The sequence below is a fragment of the Zalophus californianus genome, chromosome 12 (assembly GCF_009762305.2).
Source record: "Zalophus californianus isolate mZalCal1 chromosome 12, mZalCal1.pri.v2, whole genome shotgun sequence".
NCBI classification, from domain to species: domain Eukaryota; kingdom Metazoa; phylum Chordata; class Mammalia; order Carnivora; family Otariidae; genus Zalophus; species Zalophus californianus.
Genome location: NC_045606.1, coordinates 50,972,059 through 50,991,723, shown reverse-complemented (window position 1 = coordinate 50,991,723; position 19,665 = coordinate 50,972,059). Strand labels below are relative to the sequence as shown.

General features: G+C 42.0%; 1 protein-coding gene across 1 annotated transcript; it reads left to right on the top strand.

Annotated features, from left to right (window-relative positions):
• Positions 1 to 16,873: 16,873 nt before the first annotated feature.
• TWIST1 (twist family bHLH transcription factor 1) lies at positions 16,874 to 18,875 on the top strand. The gene is made up of 2 exons (XM_027574668.2): positions 16,874 to 17,654; positions 18,217 to 18,875. The coding sequence occupies exon 1, from the start codon at positions 17,001 to 17,003 to the stop codon at positions 17,610 to 17,612; it is 612 nt and encodes a 203-aa protein (XP_027430469.1). The 5' UTR covers positions 16,874 to 17,000; the 3' UTR covers positions 17,613 to 17,654; positions 18,217 to 18,875.
• The last annotated feature ends 790 nt before the right edge of the window (positions 18,876 to 19,665 follow it).

Below are 19,665 nucleotides of genomic sequence, written 5' to 3'. Positions count from 1 at the left end.
TGACACACATGTATAGCTTATTACTGCCTGATAATCTAACAAAAAGCTATCACCTCAAGACCACATAATCCTTGAGATTTCCTTCATGTGATGAATGTCATTAGAGTCTCTGATTCATAATTAATCAGAAGGTATACTGTCAGCTAAAGTACCCAACATATATTTACTGTGTTTATGATGCTTGGGGAAAAAGGAGGGGTGTATGGTATAAGCATTAGATAAATCTGTCAAACTGGATATCACAACCTTTGTGCTCCTGGACAGAGTTACTTTGTGTTTTTTCTTTTCTTGTTCACTTCATTTTCTTGCTCCTTAGCAAAATTAAAACTAAATTGAGATGATATTCTAAATGTGAAATTTTAACCTTAAAACAGAGAAAATTTGCTTATAAAGGTATTTATTTCATCATCTCCACAAAAGAAAAACACAACTTATGGGCTGAGACTAAGTCTGGTTCATATCTATATTCAATTCTATATAAGACATAATCTGCCAAGTTACAATGCCAAGGAACCCAAAGCAATGTCAAGGGCAGCACCGAGGTCAGAAATTCCAAGTCCTACTTGTAAGAGGACAGTGTAGACAAACCCCAAGGGAGCATCTTTTAAGAGGAAAGGGTACTACTCAGACTACCTAAACTATGAATCTCAGGGTGACTAGAAAAGTTTCATGGAGGCTGACCATATATTTACTACTGAATGGATCATGTGGCAAAACTGAATACAATTCTCAGATTTATGACATTTAATTCAGAAACAGAGGTTCTCCTGCAATAAAATTCAAACCATTGGGAGAATTTCCAAGTCAGAAGATATGATTTATAACATTTTCATCATCACCTTAGAATATAAGGCCATTCTTATGTCTCTGATTTTGTGGATGTTCTTTAAATTACTTCACTATTGCATAAATCTGTTTTTCCTTCATGCTGATTTGCTACAAGTTAGTTGTAGTTGTTTTTTAATATTCCTATATCATTAGTAATTGTCTTTCAAAGTATTACACTGTATTACAGTTCTACTAGTTCTTCATTGATCATTCATGCCGCAAGGATAAGTGGTTATGTGTAACAAAAAATAAAATCATTATAGATCTCTCTTGCTTCCCTTTACTCTCTCTCCCCCACATAGCTTTTTTCCCCCCATTCATGCTGTCAGTCTCTTGGACTCATTGACTACATTTTATATACTAGCATATAAAACTGAAAGTTTCTAGAGTCTTTCCTTCTGTTAAAATGCATGCAAATTGTTTTCTACAGAAATTATAGAGAAAGAAAACATGAGGATATATTTTATTCAGCTTAGTGAAGTTAGTGGGTTACATAAATATCTCCTTTGGGAGAGAGAGGTTGACAAAATGATCAAGAAGATGAACAATTTTCTGACTCCCCTTTCCCTAGTCAATGTGCCTGGTCATTTTTATGTGTAGCCCTAAACTAAGTAAGGACTTAATGTCATAGTGAGGAGACAGTGAAAAGTAGCAATAACGTAGGCTCAGTTTACATTTAAATTGGGCTGGATCGGATTGAGTTTTCTTGCTCTATTCAGCATCCAGTTCTCGTGCTTTCATTACCAATTTCACAAAAACCCATCAAATTATTTATTGGACGCTTACTATGAACTTGGCTCTGTTCTCAACACAATTTTCTCATTTGGTTAAGATATCTTGCCTAAAATGAGCTCACAGTAGAATGTCCCTCATGCATCCAGCTTGTGCAGATACTAGATGGGATATGTCAGAGCCTCAGAAACACTAGGTATTGGGATATAATAGAAGACATGTAGTTAATATACTTTAAGTTGTGTAGTAGCTTATACTTAAATGCCCTTAGGCTGCTGGGAAGAGGAGCATTGGCAGGCTGAGTAAAAGGGCCATACACCTAGCATGCAGACTATGACTAGGTCTAAAAGAGTAAATCCACATAGAAGCCAAGGTTCATGACTGTTTTGTTCACTACCTGATAAAGAACCTGCTAGTTATCTAAAACTATCTGTTCTCCCCTTCTTCCTTTAGCAATGGAACCTGTGAAGGTTACGTTTGACATGGTTATCCAGCTAATGACTATATTTCAGAGCCTCACTTGTAGTTAGTTGTGGCTATGGGACTATGATCTAGTAATGGGGTATGAACAGTAGTCACATGTAATTTCTAGATAGGCTCTAAAAAGAGGGACATGTCTTCCCTTGGCTTTTCTCCTTTCTCAGTGGCTGGAATGCAAAATTGAAATGAGACCTAGGGTGGTCATGTGGTCCATGAATTGAAAGTCGTATTTTGAGGATAATAGAGTAAGAAATTAAAACAACAAGGCTGAGCCATTGAGCCAAGCCTGTCACACCTATCCAAGTTTTTAATAAATAAACTGTGCTATTTAATCCACTTTATTTTTAATCTCTTTATTATAGTGCCATATCCTACTTAATATAATCTCTTCTTCCCAGGTGCCTGGGACAGTGCCTGACACATAATAGGGTCTCATTAATATTGTGCACCATGAAGGGGCAGAATGAACTCACACTACACAAGTTTTTAAGCTTAAGGCCCAAATACAAATAGGCAAGGACTAAGTTGAAATTGTTCTAACCATGAAGCTGATATGAGAGAGGGAGTGCTACACATTATGCCTTTCCCCCACCTGTTTATAACACACTGCAATTCCTCATACCCTAGTCTCATCTTACAGGGTACCATTCTGATGTTTCGGAAGGGAAAAACAGTCTAGCTCTACAAAATGAGAGAGCATGAAATGGGACAGAGTAGAAATCAGCTTGTATGCATTAAACAACACAGCTCAAAGTACTGTCATTCTGTGACAGTATAAACAATATAAATTTGAATGTAATACAATTTTTCAAAAAGAAGTTAAAATATATCTTATCTAAATTCAAAATTTTAAATTATAAGAAATCTAGCATGCTTTTAGTTCATCTGTCTTTTGTGACTTTCTTTTTGACAATGTAGATTTGGGCTAATTACAGAAGATGGTAATTGTTAATTGTTACACTCTTGCCTCCCAATAGGGGCAACAAAGCTTTCAAATTAAGCATGTTTTCCATTTAAGTTATTGTTGGGCTCAATGGTTTTTGCAACTTAGATTATTTCATTTTACTATCAAGTTTCAGGGAGTACAATCTCAAAATCACTTCTCAATAACTTTCAATATCTCAGCTAAGAAAGACAATATTTACTGAATATAGCCAAAAGTATATATATTATTCAAGAACTCAAAAATCTATGACAGGATTAAACCACACAATCAGAAAGAAATTAGCCTTTGGTAATGTTACTTTTAGTAAATTTTCTTTGTCACCATAATATTATAAACCTATGTTAAATAACATTATTTTTTAAAAAGGAACAGCCCTATGAAATTTGTTGGGTATTTAATATACAGATACTGTCATATGAAACTGAATGTTTCCTTTTTCAATTAACTTAAGTAAAAAAGAAAATTCTTTCAGGCAGGTCACAGTATCAGGAATAGTTGGACTTCTCCTGGACTCGTGCGTGTGTGTTTGTGTGTGTGTGTTGTGTGTGTGTGTGTGTGTGTGTGTGTGTGTTTCCCTTGCGGACCCTATGGATCTTACAATTTTTTGTGACACCTGTTCATATTGTATACTAGACTTCATAGAGTCAAGTTTCTGATCCTGGACCATTAAAAAATACACAGATACAAGAAAGATAACTAGCCTACTAGAATTTCTGGCATCTTAAATATAAGTCCTCAAAAAAAAAATACATAGGACATTCTTCTGCTAATTTATGTTTTACTTTATACCCTTGGTTTCTTTTGGTTTTTTGTTTTGATTCATTTATCTTGCTTATTTTTAACATGTCTTCCTGCTGACTTTTTTCTATTTATGTCATCTACCTCAAATCTTTTATTGGAATTGTTATTTATAAATACATGACTATTTTTATAAGGTGTTCTCCTTTAAGAATTTTTTGTTTAGTTTCACACTTACTCTTGTCATTTTTATAACAACTGGTTGGACTTAGGTTGCTCTCTTTCCTTGCATCATTGCTCACCATGTTCTTGTGTCATTCTTGGTAACCTAAAAATACACTTGATCTTTTGTTGTTGTTAAGAGGAAAATGGTATTTTCTGAGTCTTTCCACACTTGTCCATATGTGTGACTTCGGCTGGTTATATGAACTTCATGGACTATGATATTCTTTTGGCATGTGTTCTTATGGAAAAGACCTAAGTAGCCTTTCTTTTATAAATAAATAACCTATGTTCTCTATCTGGATGCCTATAGGATGCTTTCTTTATCTTCTTCAACATTTTTCTGAAAATATTAATGGGTATGGACCTGTTTTCATTCACTTTGCTTGGAATACGGTGTGCCAATCCATCCTGTGAACTGTGTTAACTATTTTTCCCACTGTGGAGAATTATTTTATGTCTTGTATTATTGATTATTGCCTCTTCTCGACTTGTCCTGCTTTCTTCTTGGGAAAATAACTTATCTCTAATTTCATAAATATCACCCTACTTAAAACTGTATTGCCCCATTAACCCCCATACCCTTTCTGATTATTTTTTCTCTCCAGAATAATTACCATCTTTGGTTTTTCCACTCATCTCTTCCTCACATATACTCCCATAATGATCTCCTGCAGTTACACAGCTCCAAAGGCCATTGATAGGCTGATATATCCTGAAATTTACCTCCAGTCCAGACCTCTCTCACAAACCCCAGACTCACAAGTCCAACTACTGCCCAGCAATTCCACTTGGATTTCTGACCAACATCTCAAACTCAACATGTCTGAAATGGAACTCTCTCCCCTGAAATGTGGGCCACCAGTCTTCCCCATCTCAGTGGTTGCCAATGCCCCCCTATTTTTTCTCAAATAAAAAGCCCTAAAGTCCTTCTTGATGTCTCTCCCACACACCTCATATCATATCTTTAGTGAATCCTACTGACTCGGCCTTTAAAATATATCTAGAATCCAGTCACTTCTTTCCAATTCTAACTCCACTGTTACTATCTAGTTTGGGTCACAACTGAGAGGGCCTCCTAACCAGTCTCTGTTCCCCCCAAAGAAAAGCCCATACATCCCATAGACCTTGGCACATTGCTGGGTCAGCATTATTTCTTCTATACAGGGATGTCATCAAGTGAATACTCTTGAGTTCTGACACTTGCGGTGGAGTGATATCTTCACATCATGACCGAATGCACCACTCCTTAAATGGCTGTGCCATCCTGAGGACTCAGAAAAGAACAGGATTGACATTTCAGCAAAGAACTAACTAGACTTCTTAGAGCCACGTTTCTGACCCATTAGAATTGCCATAGCCTCAGATCGGGTACTTCCCACACTACTTTCTCCCAACTATTTTATTACACAAACCTCCAGCTCTCTGTAACTATTAAGCTGGAAGGTCTTCCTTGTCGTCTAGCTCAAGGTCAGCTGTTCCAGCTTCTTCTTTGCAATGAAAAGAGAGAATTTACCGATTTTTTTTTTTTTTTTGCTTTACTGTAGTCTTTTGCCTCCTCACCAGTATTTGTGCTAATGCTGCTATACAAAAAAAATTGTGCTAAAAATGTGTGTGTATATATATGTGTATGTATACACACACACACACATATATGAGGCATATATAGCTATAGCAAAACTACATATGTTTATTGAACAATTTCAGAATCCAGTTAGTGGTAATATTTGATTGAATATCTGTGGGAAGAAACAGCTCCAAATTAGTATTTTTATTTATTTACTTTTAAAGATTTTATTTATTTGTCAGAGAGAGAGAGCGCATAAGCAGGGGGAGTGGGAGAGGAAGAAGCTGGTTTTCCGTGGAGCAGGGCACCCGATGCGGGGCTCGATCCCAGGACCCTGAGACCATGACCTGAGCTGAAGGCAGATGCTTAATGAACTGAGCCTCCCCGGTGTCCCTCCAAATTAGTATTTTTTTTTTAAAGTATGTGTTTGTAATCTCTGATTTTTGAGGAATAGGTAATACTCCATTTTACTGTGGTTTGAGTTATTGGCTAAAATGGAAGTTTAAGATAACCCTGAGGTAAATTAAGAAATATTTAACCTGTGATAGTACCTGCACTTTTTGTACATTTCTAAAGAGAGTAATAATCAACAAACAAGTATTTATGGAGTGCCCATCTTGCACATTATGGAGCCTGTGAAGAATATGGGAACAGTCTGGTTTCTTATAGGCTTCTCAGGAAGAATATACTAACAAATGAAACAGATTCTAACATGAGCCACTTACCACTAAGCTGTGCTGCAGGGAGTCTCAAGGGTGTGAACTCTGGAAACGTCATCTCTGTTGGAGTTAGGAATACACCACACCCAAGCTAACTTCCTACTGTTGCCTGAATACCCAGTTTGTCGGTCTTCTTAAGAGACAGTACTCCTCATTATCACTTGGATGGAGTACTCCTGTACTCCTCATGATCACTTGGGCTGAGGGTAAGAGATGGATTAATGAGGGCTCCTAGGTTTTTAGGTTAAGCAATGAGATAAATAATTTACTGGACTTATGGGATGAATGTGTTATACGAGAGTGACAGTAAGTTCAATATGTCTGTGTGAAAGTGTCGTATCAAGTGGAGAGTTGAATATGAATCTTTAGCTCAGACAATACACCACCTACTATGGAAAATGGAGGTCATTTGCCTCCTGTTACCATTTCTTGGTAGCTAGGGCATGGATAAATTACTGAATCTCCTCCAATTAGTGTCTCCACCCTGAACTTTGAGTTCTCAGGGAGTGAGACAGGAATATAGGAACCATTGTTCTTCAAACAGAACTGGATCACCAATTATTTTCCTCATTTACCCTTTAAACCATTCCTTTTGCACTTAGAATTGAATGCAAATGCTACATCTCAGTCTACCAGGTACCGCATAACTTAGTCCTCATTTAAAATAATGATATCAAACACATATCAAGTGCCAGGCACCATTTTAAACACTTATGACTATTTTGGGGCACCTGGATGGCTCAGTCATTAAGCGTCTGCCTTCGGCTCAGGTCACGATCCCAGGGTCCTGGAATCGAGCCCCGCATCGGGCTCCCTCCCCCCCCCCACTCCCCCTGCTGGTGTTCCCTTTCTTGCTGTATCTCTCTCTGTCAAATAAATAAATTTAAAAAATCTTTAAAAAAATAAACAGTTATGACTCTATTTCATCATGACAATCACTGATGATGTACATTATTCTCTCTCCTTCACAGGAAGCACAGAGGAATAAGTAACCCATCTAAGGTTACACAGGTAGTGAGAAGTTGAACCATATTCGAACCCAGGCTGACTGGCTCCAGAATCTGGGCTGTCATCTACTACACTGTTCTCCATGACCATTCTTTCTTGCCAGAAAAGGGAGACGTGCTCTGGACTTCTAAAATGTCTTCTAGCTCTAGCAGTCCATGATTTTACTCAAGTGCTTTTTTTTTTTTATAAGTAGTTTCTCCAGTTCTGCAATTGTAATGTTTTAAGAATTTTATAATAAATTAAATTAGAATGATCATTTAGTTTAATCTAGGGAAATGATGTGGATTCTTAATCTGCTTTCATTCTATTCTATTCTATTCTCCAATAATATGATCCTCTGCCATACCTATTAACTCAGGGAAATGACAAAAGCTAAAGCACCTTGTGATTGCAGCTTCTGTTGCTAATATATTCACAAATAAAATCCAATAGTCATTCTGTTTTACCAAAGCTGGCCATGAAATTCTCTCTCCCATTTACAATGTGTATTAAACAAAGTACTGTAAAATGTTTTAATGAATCTTTATAAAATATCTGGGTGTCCAATTTTTCATGTAAGAATCAATATAATGAACATAATAATGAATAAATGTTTCATGAACCTAGAAGGGGAATTGATTTTTCCTAATAATTCTATCAGGCTAAAGGCTATTTTGGAGAATGGCCCTGTTAAAAGATAAATTAAATGTAACTCATTTGTAGTGTCTTTCTTCAGATATTCTGAGCCTTCCAATATGCTTCAAATTTAACATCTTTGTCTTTCTCTTTAGAATATTTTTAACAATTATTTATCCCCAGGCAAAAAACTTGGCTGTGAAATTAAAATTGCCATTAAGGTTGCTTATGATTACTAGTGGCTATTGTTGTTTTTCTCAGTCATTATATATATTTCATATTTCCTGGAAATAGTTCTACTCTTGAACAGAACTCCATCTAAATAGGTCCGTTATAATTAAAGAGATTAATATTTGCCCTTAACACATAGCTGAGAGTGAAATAGAAGAGTATGCCTTATTTGATAAACACTTTTCAAGGTTCTAAGACCTTGGCAGACACCAAGATGATGAGACAAGACCAGTGTGTTCTTGTTTCCCCACTATCTCACTGTGATCTACCTAGAACTGAATCCAAAAGAGAGAACTGGTCAACATCAGCCACACTGAAGAGCAGGCATGGAAGGCTTGGACAGGCCTTGGAAAAACTGCAAAGGCTTTAGTACCACAATCGTTCCTTTCTTCACAACTTTCCTAGACTTTCAATCCTGCCTCCAATTTGCCCCAGTGTCCTTTGGCTACCCTGGGCCCCTCCTTTCCTGAGAAAAATGTCAGACAATCGAATTCACTCAAAGGTGTTAGTGAGCTAATGTGTTACCTCATATTGGGGCCTCTGCCTTCCAAAAGACAAGCCTGGAGAGGACAATGCCAGGCCACGATTTAATGAGTTACCAGTGACAGGTTTACAGCATGACTATGGAAAGGATCAAGTGGTTTTGGAGGAAGCCTCTCTTGCTCCCCTTCAAACTACTTTACTGCCTATTTTACTCATTTTTGGCACAAAAGTTTAGGCCCACAGTGGGCCACAAGCAGTTTCCAGAAGGAAACTCATTCTCATCACATAGGAAAATGCTTTCAGGTTCCAGATAGTGCCAAATCGTAGACTTAGAAGCAGTCACAGAGAAAACTTTTTCATCTATAAACCTGTCAGGCTAGATAATTTCTAAGTCTTTCAAGTTTATACATTTTTGAAATTTTTCATATTATCTATCCAATTCCTTCCTTCTTCCAGATGAGGACACTGATGTCTCCAAATCTTCCTGAATCCAGTCCTTTTCTCTCAGTTTTATATCATCCTGTCCACATGCCCCATAGCAATTGCAACAGTGTAAGTTCTCATAAGTAAACTGATGTACTTACATAATGTATATTGTGGGTTGATGCAAGAAGTTCCTAAATATAATCCCATAGCTGTCTAATCCATCCCCTGCACTATCTGTTCATAGGCTGATACTTCGAAAATATAAATCTTATCATGTCCTTTCTTTACTTAACATTCTTCAGTTTCCCCAGTTGCATTTAGAATAAAACCCAAATTCCTTAGCATGGCACACAAAGTTAGTGATCTAAACTTTGTGTCATTCCCAGACATTCTCACATCCCTTCCATCTCCAGCCCTGCAAGACTCCGTACAAGCCTCTGCACAGGTCTCACAGGCTCCAGAGCCCCTGCCTTTGCCCACGCTGCTCCCAGTGTCTTTCCTTCCTCCTACCCAAGTGTCGTTCTAGAGTAAAGCTGAGATAAAGGGTACTGCAGGAACACTGCAGCGTATGCTTCCTGTAATATTTATGAATATCCAATTCTGCTCAAGAGAATAGAGGACATTAAGCATAGAAGCAAGACAAAAAAAATAGATGACATTAAGTATGGAAACAAGTAACCTGAAAGACATCTTAGACAACATTAAAGTAAGTAGGAAGGGACAGAAAGACTATGTAACATCAAATAGCCATGAGGCTCTCCGGGAATCCCATATTCATGAAGTCTTAGGTTCCCTGTTTGGTAATGTCCTACCTGGCCCACTTGTCCTCTGGCCCAGACAGACAGATAAAATCCATAGCTGCTCAGAGGCTACATGTCACATTCCAGCTGCGGACGAGAGTATTGGCCTTCTGTAATAGAGCAAGTTATTTTACCTCCGGGCACCCTACATCACTGCTCACCCTTACTTTGGACCTCTTAACCATCCCATCAGCAAGGAAAGCTGACTGAGGGACAGAGAGGGAGAGAGAGAGAAGACTGTGAACCTGTGAACTCCAGGGTTTGGGGAGCATGGCCCTTCCTGCCTGTTTGCAACCTATTCTAGTATATTAACCTACTCGACTTCCTTTTCTTGCTGTAGGTTTTAAGTAGACTTAATAAGCCATGTGACACGTGCATCTTAATTCGGTCTGTGGGCCTTTCTGTGTTTTTCTCTTTCTGGGACAGGCTTCCTGAAAGTAGAGCTGGAGGCTACCACGGCAGTGAGGTAATTTCCCAGTGCACAAAGGCATCCTGTCCCCAGACCAGGTCCAGTGTCCTTCCTTGGCACTCTTTGAAAACATCTATGACAGCAGTTAGCTCTCCATGTTACAAAATTGTTTTCATGTTTGACTTCTCATTAGACTGTGACATCCTTGATGTTGGGGACTCAATCTTCTTACTCCAAGCACCTAACATAATTAGAAACTGCCGTGTTTTTGCTAGAGTCAAAAAACGTGTCGTCACTAATTAGTGCCAGTTGAAACCAGAATTCGGGTCTTCTGAATGAACCATTAGGCAGAACCAGAACCTTACTTGAGTAGGGGTGCGTGAGAATAAAATGCATCACTTATATTTATGTCTTCCTGGAGGTATCTGAGGTGGGGAAGGCAAAAGTATTGATCTTGGTTACCCACATGGAAAGACACCAAATTTGATCTCCATCATGGAGGTCAAATAGAAAATAAACAATGAGCTAGGATTTCTAAAATCCTACCAAGGTTCAAAACCTTTTTCATAGAGTAATGGCCTCAGTGTCTCTTCCCACCCCCCAGATATCCTCCCCTCCACCATCTTGAGAGGCAGGAATGACAACATATATCACCTTTACTCTAATTCTGGATAGACCATATCTAAAGATGAACATTAACCTCAATTAAAAGTTTCATGGCCCTCCACCCAGTTCCTTACTTCTTGTTACAACTTCAGTGAGAATGACAGGGATTTTTAAAATCAAATGCCTACACCAAGGGACAGGTAGCTACTTACAACAGTCTCTTTGAGCAGAAACTGAGGCAAATAATCCTGGTGCTTTTCTGCTTCCCACTAAGTGCACTTCTTTCTGTCTCTTGTGATTTAAGCCTTTTATCATTGACCCCTACATATTAAGCCTCATTCTTTTTCTCTGTCAGTCTTGGTCAGTTGTTCCAGTCTTTCTTTCACTCTTTTCACATTCTTTTCTCTCTTGATCTCCTCCTTATTCTCACTCTGTTCTTTTTTTCTTGTCTTTTTCTCTTCTCTTTCCAGCTCTTTTGGTCCACTGCTCAGTTCCTCCAGCAGGGTCTCTGAAAATGTGATTAGGAATGTATCTGCAAGAAGATACAAATGCAAAACCAAAGCATTGAGTTCCAAATGAAACAGGGATTCCCCAGCCTCGTTGTCATTGGCACTCTACCAGAACTATAAAATTCTAGAAAAATATCAAGACATAATTCATTCTAATGTATTTTCATTTACAAAGTAATCGGATGCTCTGAAACTTTTTTTGAGAAGTAACAGGAAAGAGGAAAGTGATCTTACATTAAACAGTGTACATAATAATTTGCGGGAAGTGTTGGGAGTCGGCATCTTAAAAATGTCCTATTTTTCCCTACCTTTGAAAAATAATGTCGTTCTTAACCTATGATATGCATTAAAATGTAACTGATAACCATAAAACATAATTTCCGTGCATTTTTTCACGTAAAGACATCCCAAATGCTGAAATTAAAAATTCAAACTTTTAATGGTATTTTGGAATAGTCACATATTAAAAAAATAACAAAACTGTTTTACATTGCCAAACATGATTCTAAAATTGAGAAAGCAAAATTCCATGTCACTCAGAGTTTTGTACAAAATTCTACTAATGTAAAATAAACATTTTCCCTTAAAATGGTAGTATTTTAATATTTTTTATAAACGTTTTTCCTTTGTATTCTACAATAAAAAGAAGAGTCTATCTTCCAAAAAACCTAAGGTTTTAATGCCAACTCATGTATATTTTTTAATTAATAAAAGTAACATAAATCAAATAGGCATACCCAAAATGACAGTCACAGATTGTGCAGTATTTTTGCTATTTTGTCAGTCATGGTCTTGGGTACGTTTCTTTTAAAACAAAGTTCTCTAGGAAATTGTGTCCTCTTGTGGTCACTGGCACAAACAACATGTTTTGTGCAGGAAGAATCAATCAAAACAATGGAAATAGGACTTAAGGCTTCAGGAAAAGCCATTTGTGAAAAAAGGAAATCCCTTGAAGCGTAGAGAGATGAAAGTCATGAGTAATCAGAAAAGCAACTTGATCTGGAAAAACACAAAATATAAACCGTTAGATTTAGATTTAAATTGCTTGATAATGAAAAAGAGAAGATAAAAACGCTTACTAAGTAAGAAGCCTATGGCCATGATAAAAGCCTCTATGAATAACTACGTATTTCTTTCATTATTTCTTCAGTTACTCCAGCAGCTCCCTGAAATAGGTGAGAGTGTATTTCACCAAGGTTAACTGGCAGCAAAGATGGGACACAACCTCTCTAGCCTGCACATCCAATAAGCCAATAAAGGTGTGTGTGTGGCCGGGGGGGGGGGGGGGGGGGGGGGGGGGGGGGGGAGGCTCTTCAAGACTCCACACTTTCCACACTCGGATTCCTCTCTACATACGAGTTCAGCATACCATGCTTCTTTACCTTATCCTCATTTTGAATGCAGAACGTCAGATATTTTAAAGATTATTTGAAAATTTGATTGGCTCATTTGAGGTGCTCTTGGCAACTCAATTTCTTATGCCTTATTCTTGTTCATTTTATTTCTGGATTGAAAGTTTCACATTTTATAATTTTAGTTCCTTAAAGAGGTTCAGAAGGAGAAATATAGAATCAGTTAAATTCATGAATTAAACTATCCTTAAGAGAAAGAGAATGCTCTCTTACTTAGGGCAAGGTGTTCAAACATCATGAAGGCTGCCTGTGTTGCTGAGAAAGAATCTGCTTTCACACAGTTATGGAAGTCACTTGTGCTGACACAAACTTTATATTCCACTTTGATAAAATTCTCTTACTTCAATATCAAACTAGGCAATCCCTGTGGAGTGTTCAAAACAAGATGAAATCTAAGATGTACAATCTCATTCAACGGCAGCCTTCTCCAATTTGCGCCCCCTTCTGTGTGAACGCTCCTGTGCTTCATTCATGCAATTCAGAGAAATGATTTCACAAAACTCTAAGCCAATCTACAGGTGGTACGTCATCCAAAGACTAAGAAGAGTAGGAACAGATTCAAACACTCCCCTTTTGTGCAAATCCAACTCCAAAATTTCCTATCTTGCTACCAATTCTATAGCATATGTATGCTTCTTTTCCTTCTCTAAAAGTATTTATAAATGATTATTGTTAAGAGAATATCAGTGCATATATAGTCAAACTGGAAGAATACACATACATACATACTTACTGCATACACTCGGTATGAGATTCCTAACTTTGTTTCTTCTAACAGTAGTTTTTTTTCAATTTTCAACACAGCACACATTCCTCAGGAAGGACTGCGAACATGCCAAGTTTGCAGTTTTGAAAACAAAGCTCGTTTTGAATCATCTGAGTGCAAAAGAAAAACTTTTTTGTTTTCAGTTAATTTTTTTTCAGGGAATTTATTTTAGAAGTAGACAAAATGATTTAATTCCAATTAATCCAGTATTCCCAAAGAAGGTAGTTCTCCACTACCGTCCTTCAAGTCAAGCTGAGTTCAGCCCCATAGGGAAATTTCTAAAACTGTTTTTAAGAGCCTGAAATTAGGATTTTCGAACTAAGTCTGCTTTCCCCAGCAAGTGTGGACAAGAAAATTGTTAGGTAAAATGTTAGGTAAGATACACCTATAGATGAACAGAGTGGGACAATCCGGCTGTGAAATATTAGTTTGCAAAGTGGGGAGTATCAAGCCCCAGACATTTTGAGAGGTAATTCATTTGGCAATCCACAGCCTTCTGCTCAAAAAGTAACCTGTAGGCACTCAAAACCCCCCTCATCCTCAACCTCCACTCCTTGGAAGAGTTCAAGAGAAATTTCTTCTCAGAACTAAAGTCATTCATTGTGACTCTGTCAGGAAGATTCCATGCTGGGACGGTTCTGGTTAGGTCATTCATTTTAAACTCTCTTGTCAGCATCCTGGCGTGGAGAGCGAGAGCACAGACTCAGCCCCAGGGATCCCTGGTACCCAACAGGCCAGGCGCTCTTCATCCCCTATAAGTTTAGTGCCCAGAATAGGGTTGGGTTCACGTGTTTAAGAACCAGTCTTGGAGATTGATGACTTTCCAAGTCCAGCTGGCTAATGATCCCTGGCTCCTGCACTGCTGTGGACCTGGTTTCTCCTCCAGCTCCTCTGCCCTCATTTCCATCCCCCAACCCCAAATCCCCTTGGTCAGGTAAAGTTTCCCTTTACACTTTGCCCACACTTTCCTGTCTTGCTTACCCATAGCCACGTAGGAAAAAGCCATCTCTTTAGTTTTAAGGATTCCACTAAAGGGAAAAGAAAAACAAAATTAAGATTTGAGATTGATCTTAAAAAGAGAGGTAAAGGTGTAAAATTTTCAAGATTTCTGCAGCCACCTTCAAATAAAAATTGTGCAATAATCGGCAACTCGCATTTATAAACGAGAACACTTGGTAGAGTGTGGCAGAATTTCTGCCTTATTCTCAGCTTCCAAGAGATAAAATCCTAAAGGCAGAAGATGTAAACAAAAGGGTGACTTATCACAGTGCGCTTCGTTTTAAGGATACCTGCCTGCATACTGTAAGTGGAGATATCCTTAATTTTCAGACAGGATCTCATTTTTCAAATAGGGCGGTGACTCTCGGGGCAGGCCAGTTGGTACGCTGTGGTCATTGTTTCTGCATATTTGTAAAACTGGTGATAGCCAAATCCTGCAAGTCACCCCTCCCAAGAAAGCACAGCCTTGTTAGACCCCCATGGGAGAGAGGGATGCCTCTAGCCCTCACTCCCCCCCCCCCAAGTCTGAGCCCTTCAAGGCGCTCCAGACCCCAGGGTTTCCGGACTGAAACTGTGAGCCTCAGGGAGGCAAAGCTACATGGCCTGCCCTCCAGTTGCCTGGGCTCCCTTCTCCTCCTCCCCACACCCACAGCCTCTACCCTGGTCAGGCCGGAATGGAGACTTAATGCTGAGCTAATTCTCCTCTGACAGGCCAGTCTGGGGAGAGCGTGAGTGGAGCTCGGCCTGCGCAGGGCACACAAAACCTCAGCACCCCTAAATCTACCCCCCCTGAAAACCGACTACTGCTTTTGACCTCTAGTTTGCTTTGCAACTTAGAACGGATGAACACTATCCCAACTCGTTCCAAAAAAGAGAAACAAGTTTGGCATTGCAAAGAGGAGGTTCTCTTCTCCCCTGGCTTCCCTTCCAGCCCACCAACTTTTGTTGCCTCCTATTTGCCAGAATCTGCATTAACACCCTCTTTGGGGCTCTGGGGCTCCTTGTTAAGGTATTCGTTAGAATGGCTTAAAATACAAAAGTGTCCGAGTAACTGGAGCGCGTTTGGGTCACACGAAGCATAACTGTCCACTCCACCTCCTAGGAATGAAGGGTGGAGAAGGTGCGTCTCACAACCGTCAGCCACGCGCGTGTTCGGGGGCTTGAACCCCATCGCACTCTCACTCTCTTATAAGCCTACCTTTAGAGGTCACAATATGGGGCTTTATTTGAGAGTAGGGTAGGGATGAAATGGCCACAGGGTCCTCCACCTTGGGCTGGCAGCTCAGGAGACCAGGGCCGCAGCGAAGACGCTGCGCTGTCCCTCTCCGGCCCCGCTGCCTTCTCCAAGGACAGGACTGACTTCGGAGAAAGAACGAACTGTCTCTAACACCGTCGGAGGTGCAGTCTTTTGAGTGGCAGGAAGCTTTTAGACTGGGTCACTGTGGAGGGAAAAGGAAGGCCCAGATGCTTCTCAGGGAGGGGTGAGAGCAGGCCGGGGCACAGATCCGCAGTCCCCGCGCCGCAGCCACGTCTTCAAAAACGCCCACGACCTCAGGGCCAGCCGCGGTGGTTTGGCCTTTGCGACTCTGGGGGCCCGTCTACCTGGCTACTGGGGGGAGCTCCGCGGTTGCCAGTTATCCTGCTACTGGCCCCATCCCCAGCAATCCCAAAGCGGCCCCACGGACCTAGAGGGTACTGGGGCGAGATGAGACATCACCCACTGCGTCGAAGCTGTTGCTGCCGCTGCTGTCACAACCAGTCCGGGAGGGACTGACACCGGGGCCGAAAGGTCCCCTCCGGCCGCTTTCCGGGGCTGCGCTCGGGTGCGGGGGCGCGGCCCGCGCGCTCCGACGCGGAAGGAAATCGCCCCGCGCCCGCCTGCGGAGGGCGGCGGAGAGGGAAGGGGGAGGGCAGTAAAGGAGGCGGGCAGAGGGGCCGGCCGCCCGAGCCAGGTCGTTTTTGAATGGTTTGGGAGAACGAATTGTTAGACCCTGAGGAAGGGGGGGTGGGGGGATGGGGGGGTGGGGACGGGGAAGCGGGGCTGAAAAGCGGAAACTTTCCTATAAAACTTCGAAAAGTCCCTCCTCCCCACGTCAGGCCAATGACACTGCTGCCCCCAAACTTTCCGCCTGCACGGAGGTATAAGAGCCTCCAAGTCTGCAGCTTTCGTCCAACTCCCAGACACCTCGCGGGCTCGCCGGCACCGGCAGCGTTTCCAAGAGGCCGAGCAGGGTGTGCGTGCGGCCGTTGGGCGCCTTCTTTTTGGACCTCGGGGCCATCCACACCGTCCCCTCCCCCTCCCGCCTCCCTCCCCGCCTCCCCCGCGCGCCCTCCCCGCGGAGATCCTCCCCGTCCCTCCTCCCGCTCCCTCCTCGGCGGGCCGCACCGCCCGGGCCGGCGCCGCGCGCGGGGGAAGCTGGCGGGCTGAGGCGCCCGGCTCTCCTCCTTTTCCCGGGCCGCCCCTCTGCCCCGGGCCTGCGAGGCCGCGCGTTGCCACCTGAGAGATGATGCAGGACGTGTCCAGCTCGCCAGTCTCGCCGGCCGACGACAGCCTGAGCAACAGCGAGGAGGAGCCGGACCGACAGCAGCCGCCGAGCGGCAAGCGCGGGGGGCGCAAGCGGCGCAGCAGCCGGCGCAGCGCGGGCGGCGGCGCGGGGCCCGGCGGGGCCGCGGGCGGGGGCGTCGGAGGCGGCGACGAGCCGGGCAGCCCGGCCCAGGGCAAGCGCGGCAAGAAGTCTGCGGGCGGCGGCGGCGGCGGCGCCGGCGGCGGCGGCGGCGGCGGCAGCAGCAGCGGCGGCGGGAGCCCGCAGTCGTACGAGGAGCTGCAGACGCAGCGGGTCATGGCCAACGTGCGGGAACGCCAGCGCACGCAGTCGCTGAACGAGGCGTTCGCCGCGCTGCGGAAAATCATCCCCACGCTGCCCTCGGATAAGCTGAGCAAGATCCAGACCCTCAAGTTGGCGGCCAGGTACATCGACTTCCTCTACCAGGTTCTCCAGAGCGACGAGCTGGACTCCAAGATGGCAAGCTGCAGCTATGTGGCCCACGAGCGGCTCAGCTACGCCTTCTCGGTCTGGAGGATGGAGGGGGCCTGGTCCATGTCCGCGTCCCACTAGCAGGCGGAGCTCCCCACCCCCTCGGCAGGGCCGGAGACCTAGGTAAGGACCGGCGCCTCTGCGCCCCTTCGCCCTTCCGCCGCTCAGGTGGCAGATGGACTGACGGCCGGGCCGCGGCTCCCCGTCCACCTTGCCTTCCTCACCCGCTTCTCAGCCTTCCCACCCAGCCTGGCACCGCCACCTCAAACCCCACCTCCCCCCCCACCCCACCCCCCCCGCCCAGCGTCCCTGAAAGGCAGGTCGGTCCCCGCTAGGGAGAGGGGCATGCGCCCCGATGAGGAGTGTGCGTGTGCGTGAGTGTGCGTGACAGACAGGAGGGAAGACTGAGAGAGATTCGAGGGTCATGGGTATGAGGACGGTTTTCTTGCCAGGGCCTCCCTTTCCTTGGACTTTAAGTTTTCGTTCTCCTTAAAACAAATGCTTCCAAATTCCACCTCCTCCTTCTTTCCGCCCACCCACTTCCTCTTGCCCTGGGGCTGAAATCCTTCCAGGTTGTTCAGCGTAATTTCTCAGTAGTGGTGATAAGAACAGTACTCACTAGTCTTAGCAAACAGCCACGAAGACCTAAACAATAACCAACTTTCCCCCCTCTGGGTTTTTGCAGATGTCATTGTTTCCAGAGAAGGAGAAAATGGACAGTCTAGAGACTCTGGAGCTGGATAACTAAAAATAAATATATATGCCAAAGATTTTCTTGGAAATTAGAAGAGCAGAACCCAAATTCAAAGAAACAGGGCGTGGGGCGCACTTTTAAAAGAGAAAGCGAGACAGGCCCGTGGACAGTGATTCCCAGACGGGCAGCGGCACCATCCTCACACCTCTACATTCTGATAGAAGTCTGAACAGTTGTTTGTGTTCCTTTTTTTTTTTTTTGACGAAGAATGTTTTTATTTTTATTTTTTCATGCATGCATTCTCAAGAGGTCGTGCCAATCAGCCACTGAAAGGAAAGGCATCATTATGGACTTTTCTCCATTTTAAAATGGTAACAACCAGAGGAATTTTAAGAACGTCTTTAGAAATAAAAATACGGGGATCAAACTGACTTGCAAAATCACAGTCAGTTAATTCCTTTTTACATCCTTCCTCTGAGAGAAAAAAAAAACTTAAAATACAAAAAACAACATTCTATTTATTTATTGTTGACCCATGGTAAAATGCAAATAGATCCGGTGTCTAAATGCATTCATATTTTTATGATTGTTTTGTAAATATCTTTGTATATTATTTTTCTGCAATAAATAAATATGATTGAAAATTTTAAGAACCTTAGAGTTTGGTCTATATTTTTAAAGCTCAGGATTAAGTTGGAGGTAAATATCTGCTTGTTTAACTCTGGAGGCACCCAGGAGGGAGGGGACACTAATATAAACAAAGCAGTGAAAAACGCAAATAAACTAGCTACTGACAGGCACAGGCATGTTATTTAGAAAGACAGCTTTATTATTATTCCAGTTTGGTGTTCAGTGGGCTTTGTAGCATCTATCCTTCATCTCTTATCAGGTCCCCAAACAGCAAAAACTTAACAAATTTGTTACTCACTTCTCTTGCTTATATTTTGAGGAGGCAGCTGTAAAACAGTTAAATGCAAATAAGCAATATGAGGCCAGCACCATTTTCTCTTGTTACGGTATTATTTTTGTCATGCCCTCCACTGTGAGGATTTCTAAGTAATAGGTTCGTTGCACTGAAAGGATGCACAAAGTGTTATTAAAATGATCTGTATCTGTACACGTGATAAATCAGTAGGAATACGTAGAAAATAATAAAGTTAAATTCAGCAGGAAAGATAATTCCATTTACAAAGCAATTTGCCTTTTTTTCATGAATGAAAATGATATTTAGTGTAATGTTTGCTTAAAAGAAGAACCAAAGTTAATTTTTTTCCATGTTGATGTTACCCATTCAGGCAGTATGCTCCTTCTTTAAAGAACATCTAAGTATGAAGTAAAATACAATAAACAAAGAACCTGAACTTTCAGTATCTTCAGTAATTATTGGAACAATCACAATTTGAAGTACCAGAGCTATTCATTTTCTAGTGAGTTCATTAG

Bases quoted from the DNA above. Each gene is read 5' to 3' on its own strand.
- TWIST1 (XM_027574668.2), top strand. From the start codon at position 17,001: ATGATGCAGGACGTGTCCAGCTCGCCAGTCTCGCCGGCCGACGACAGC.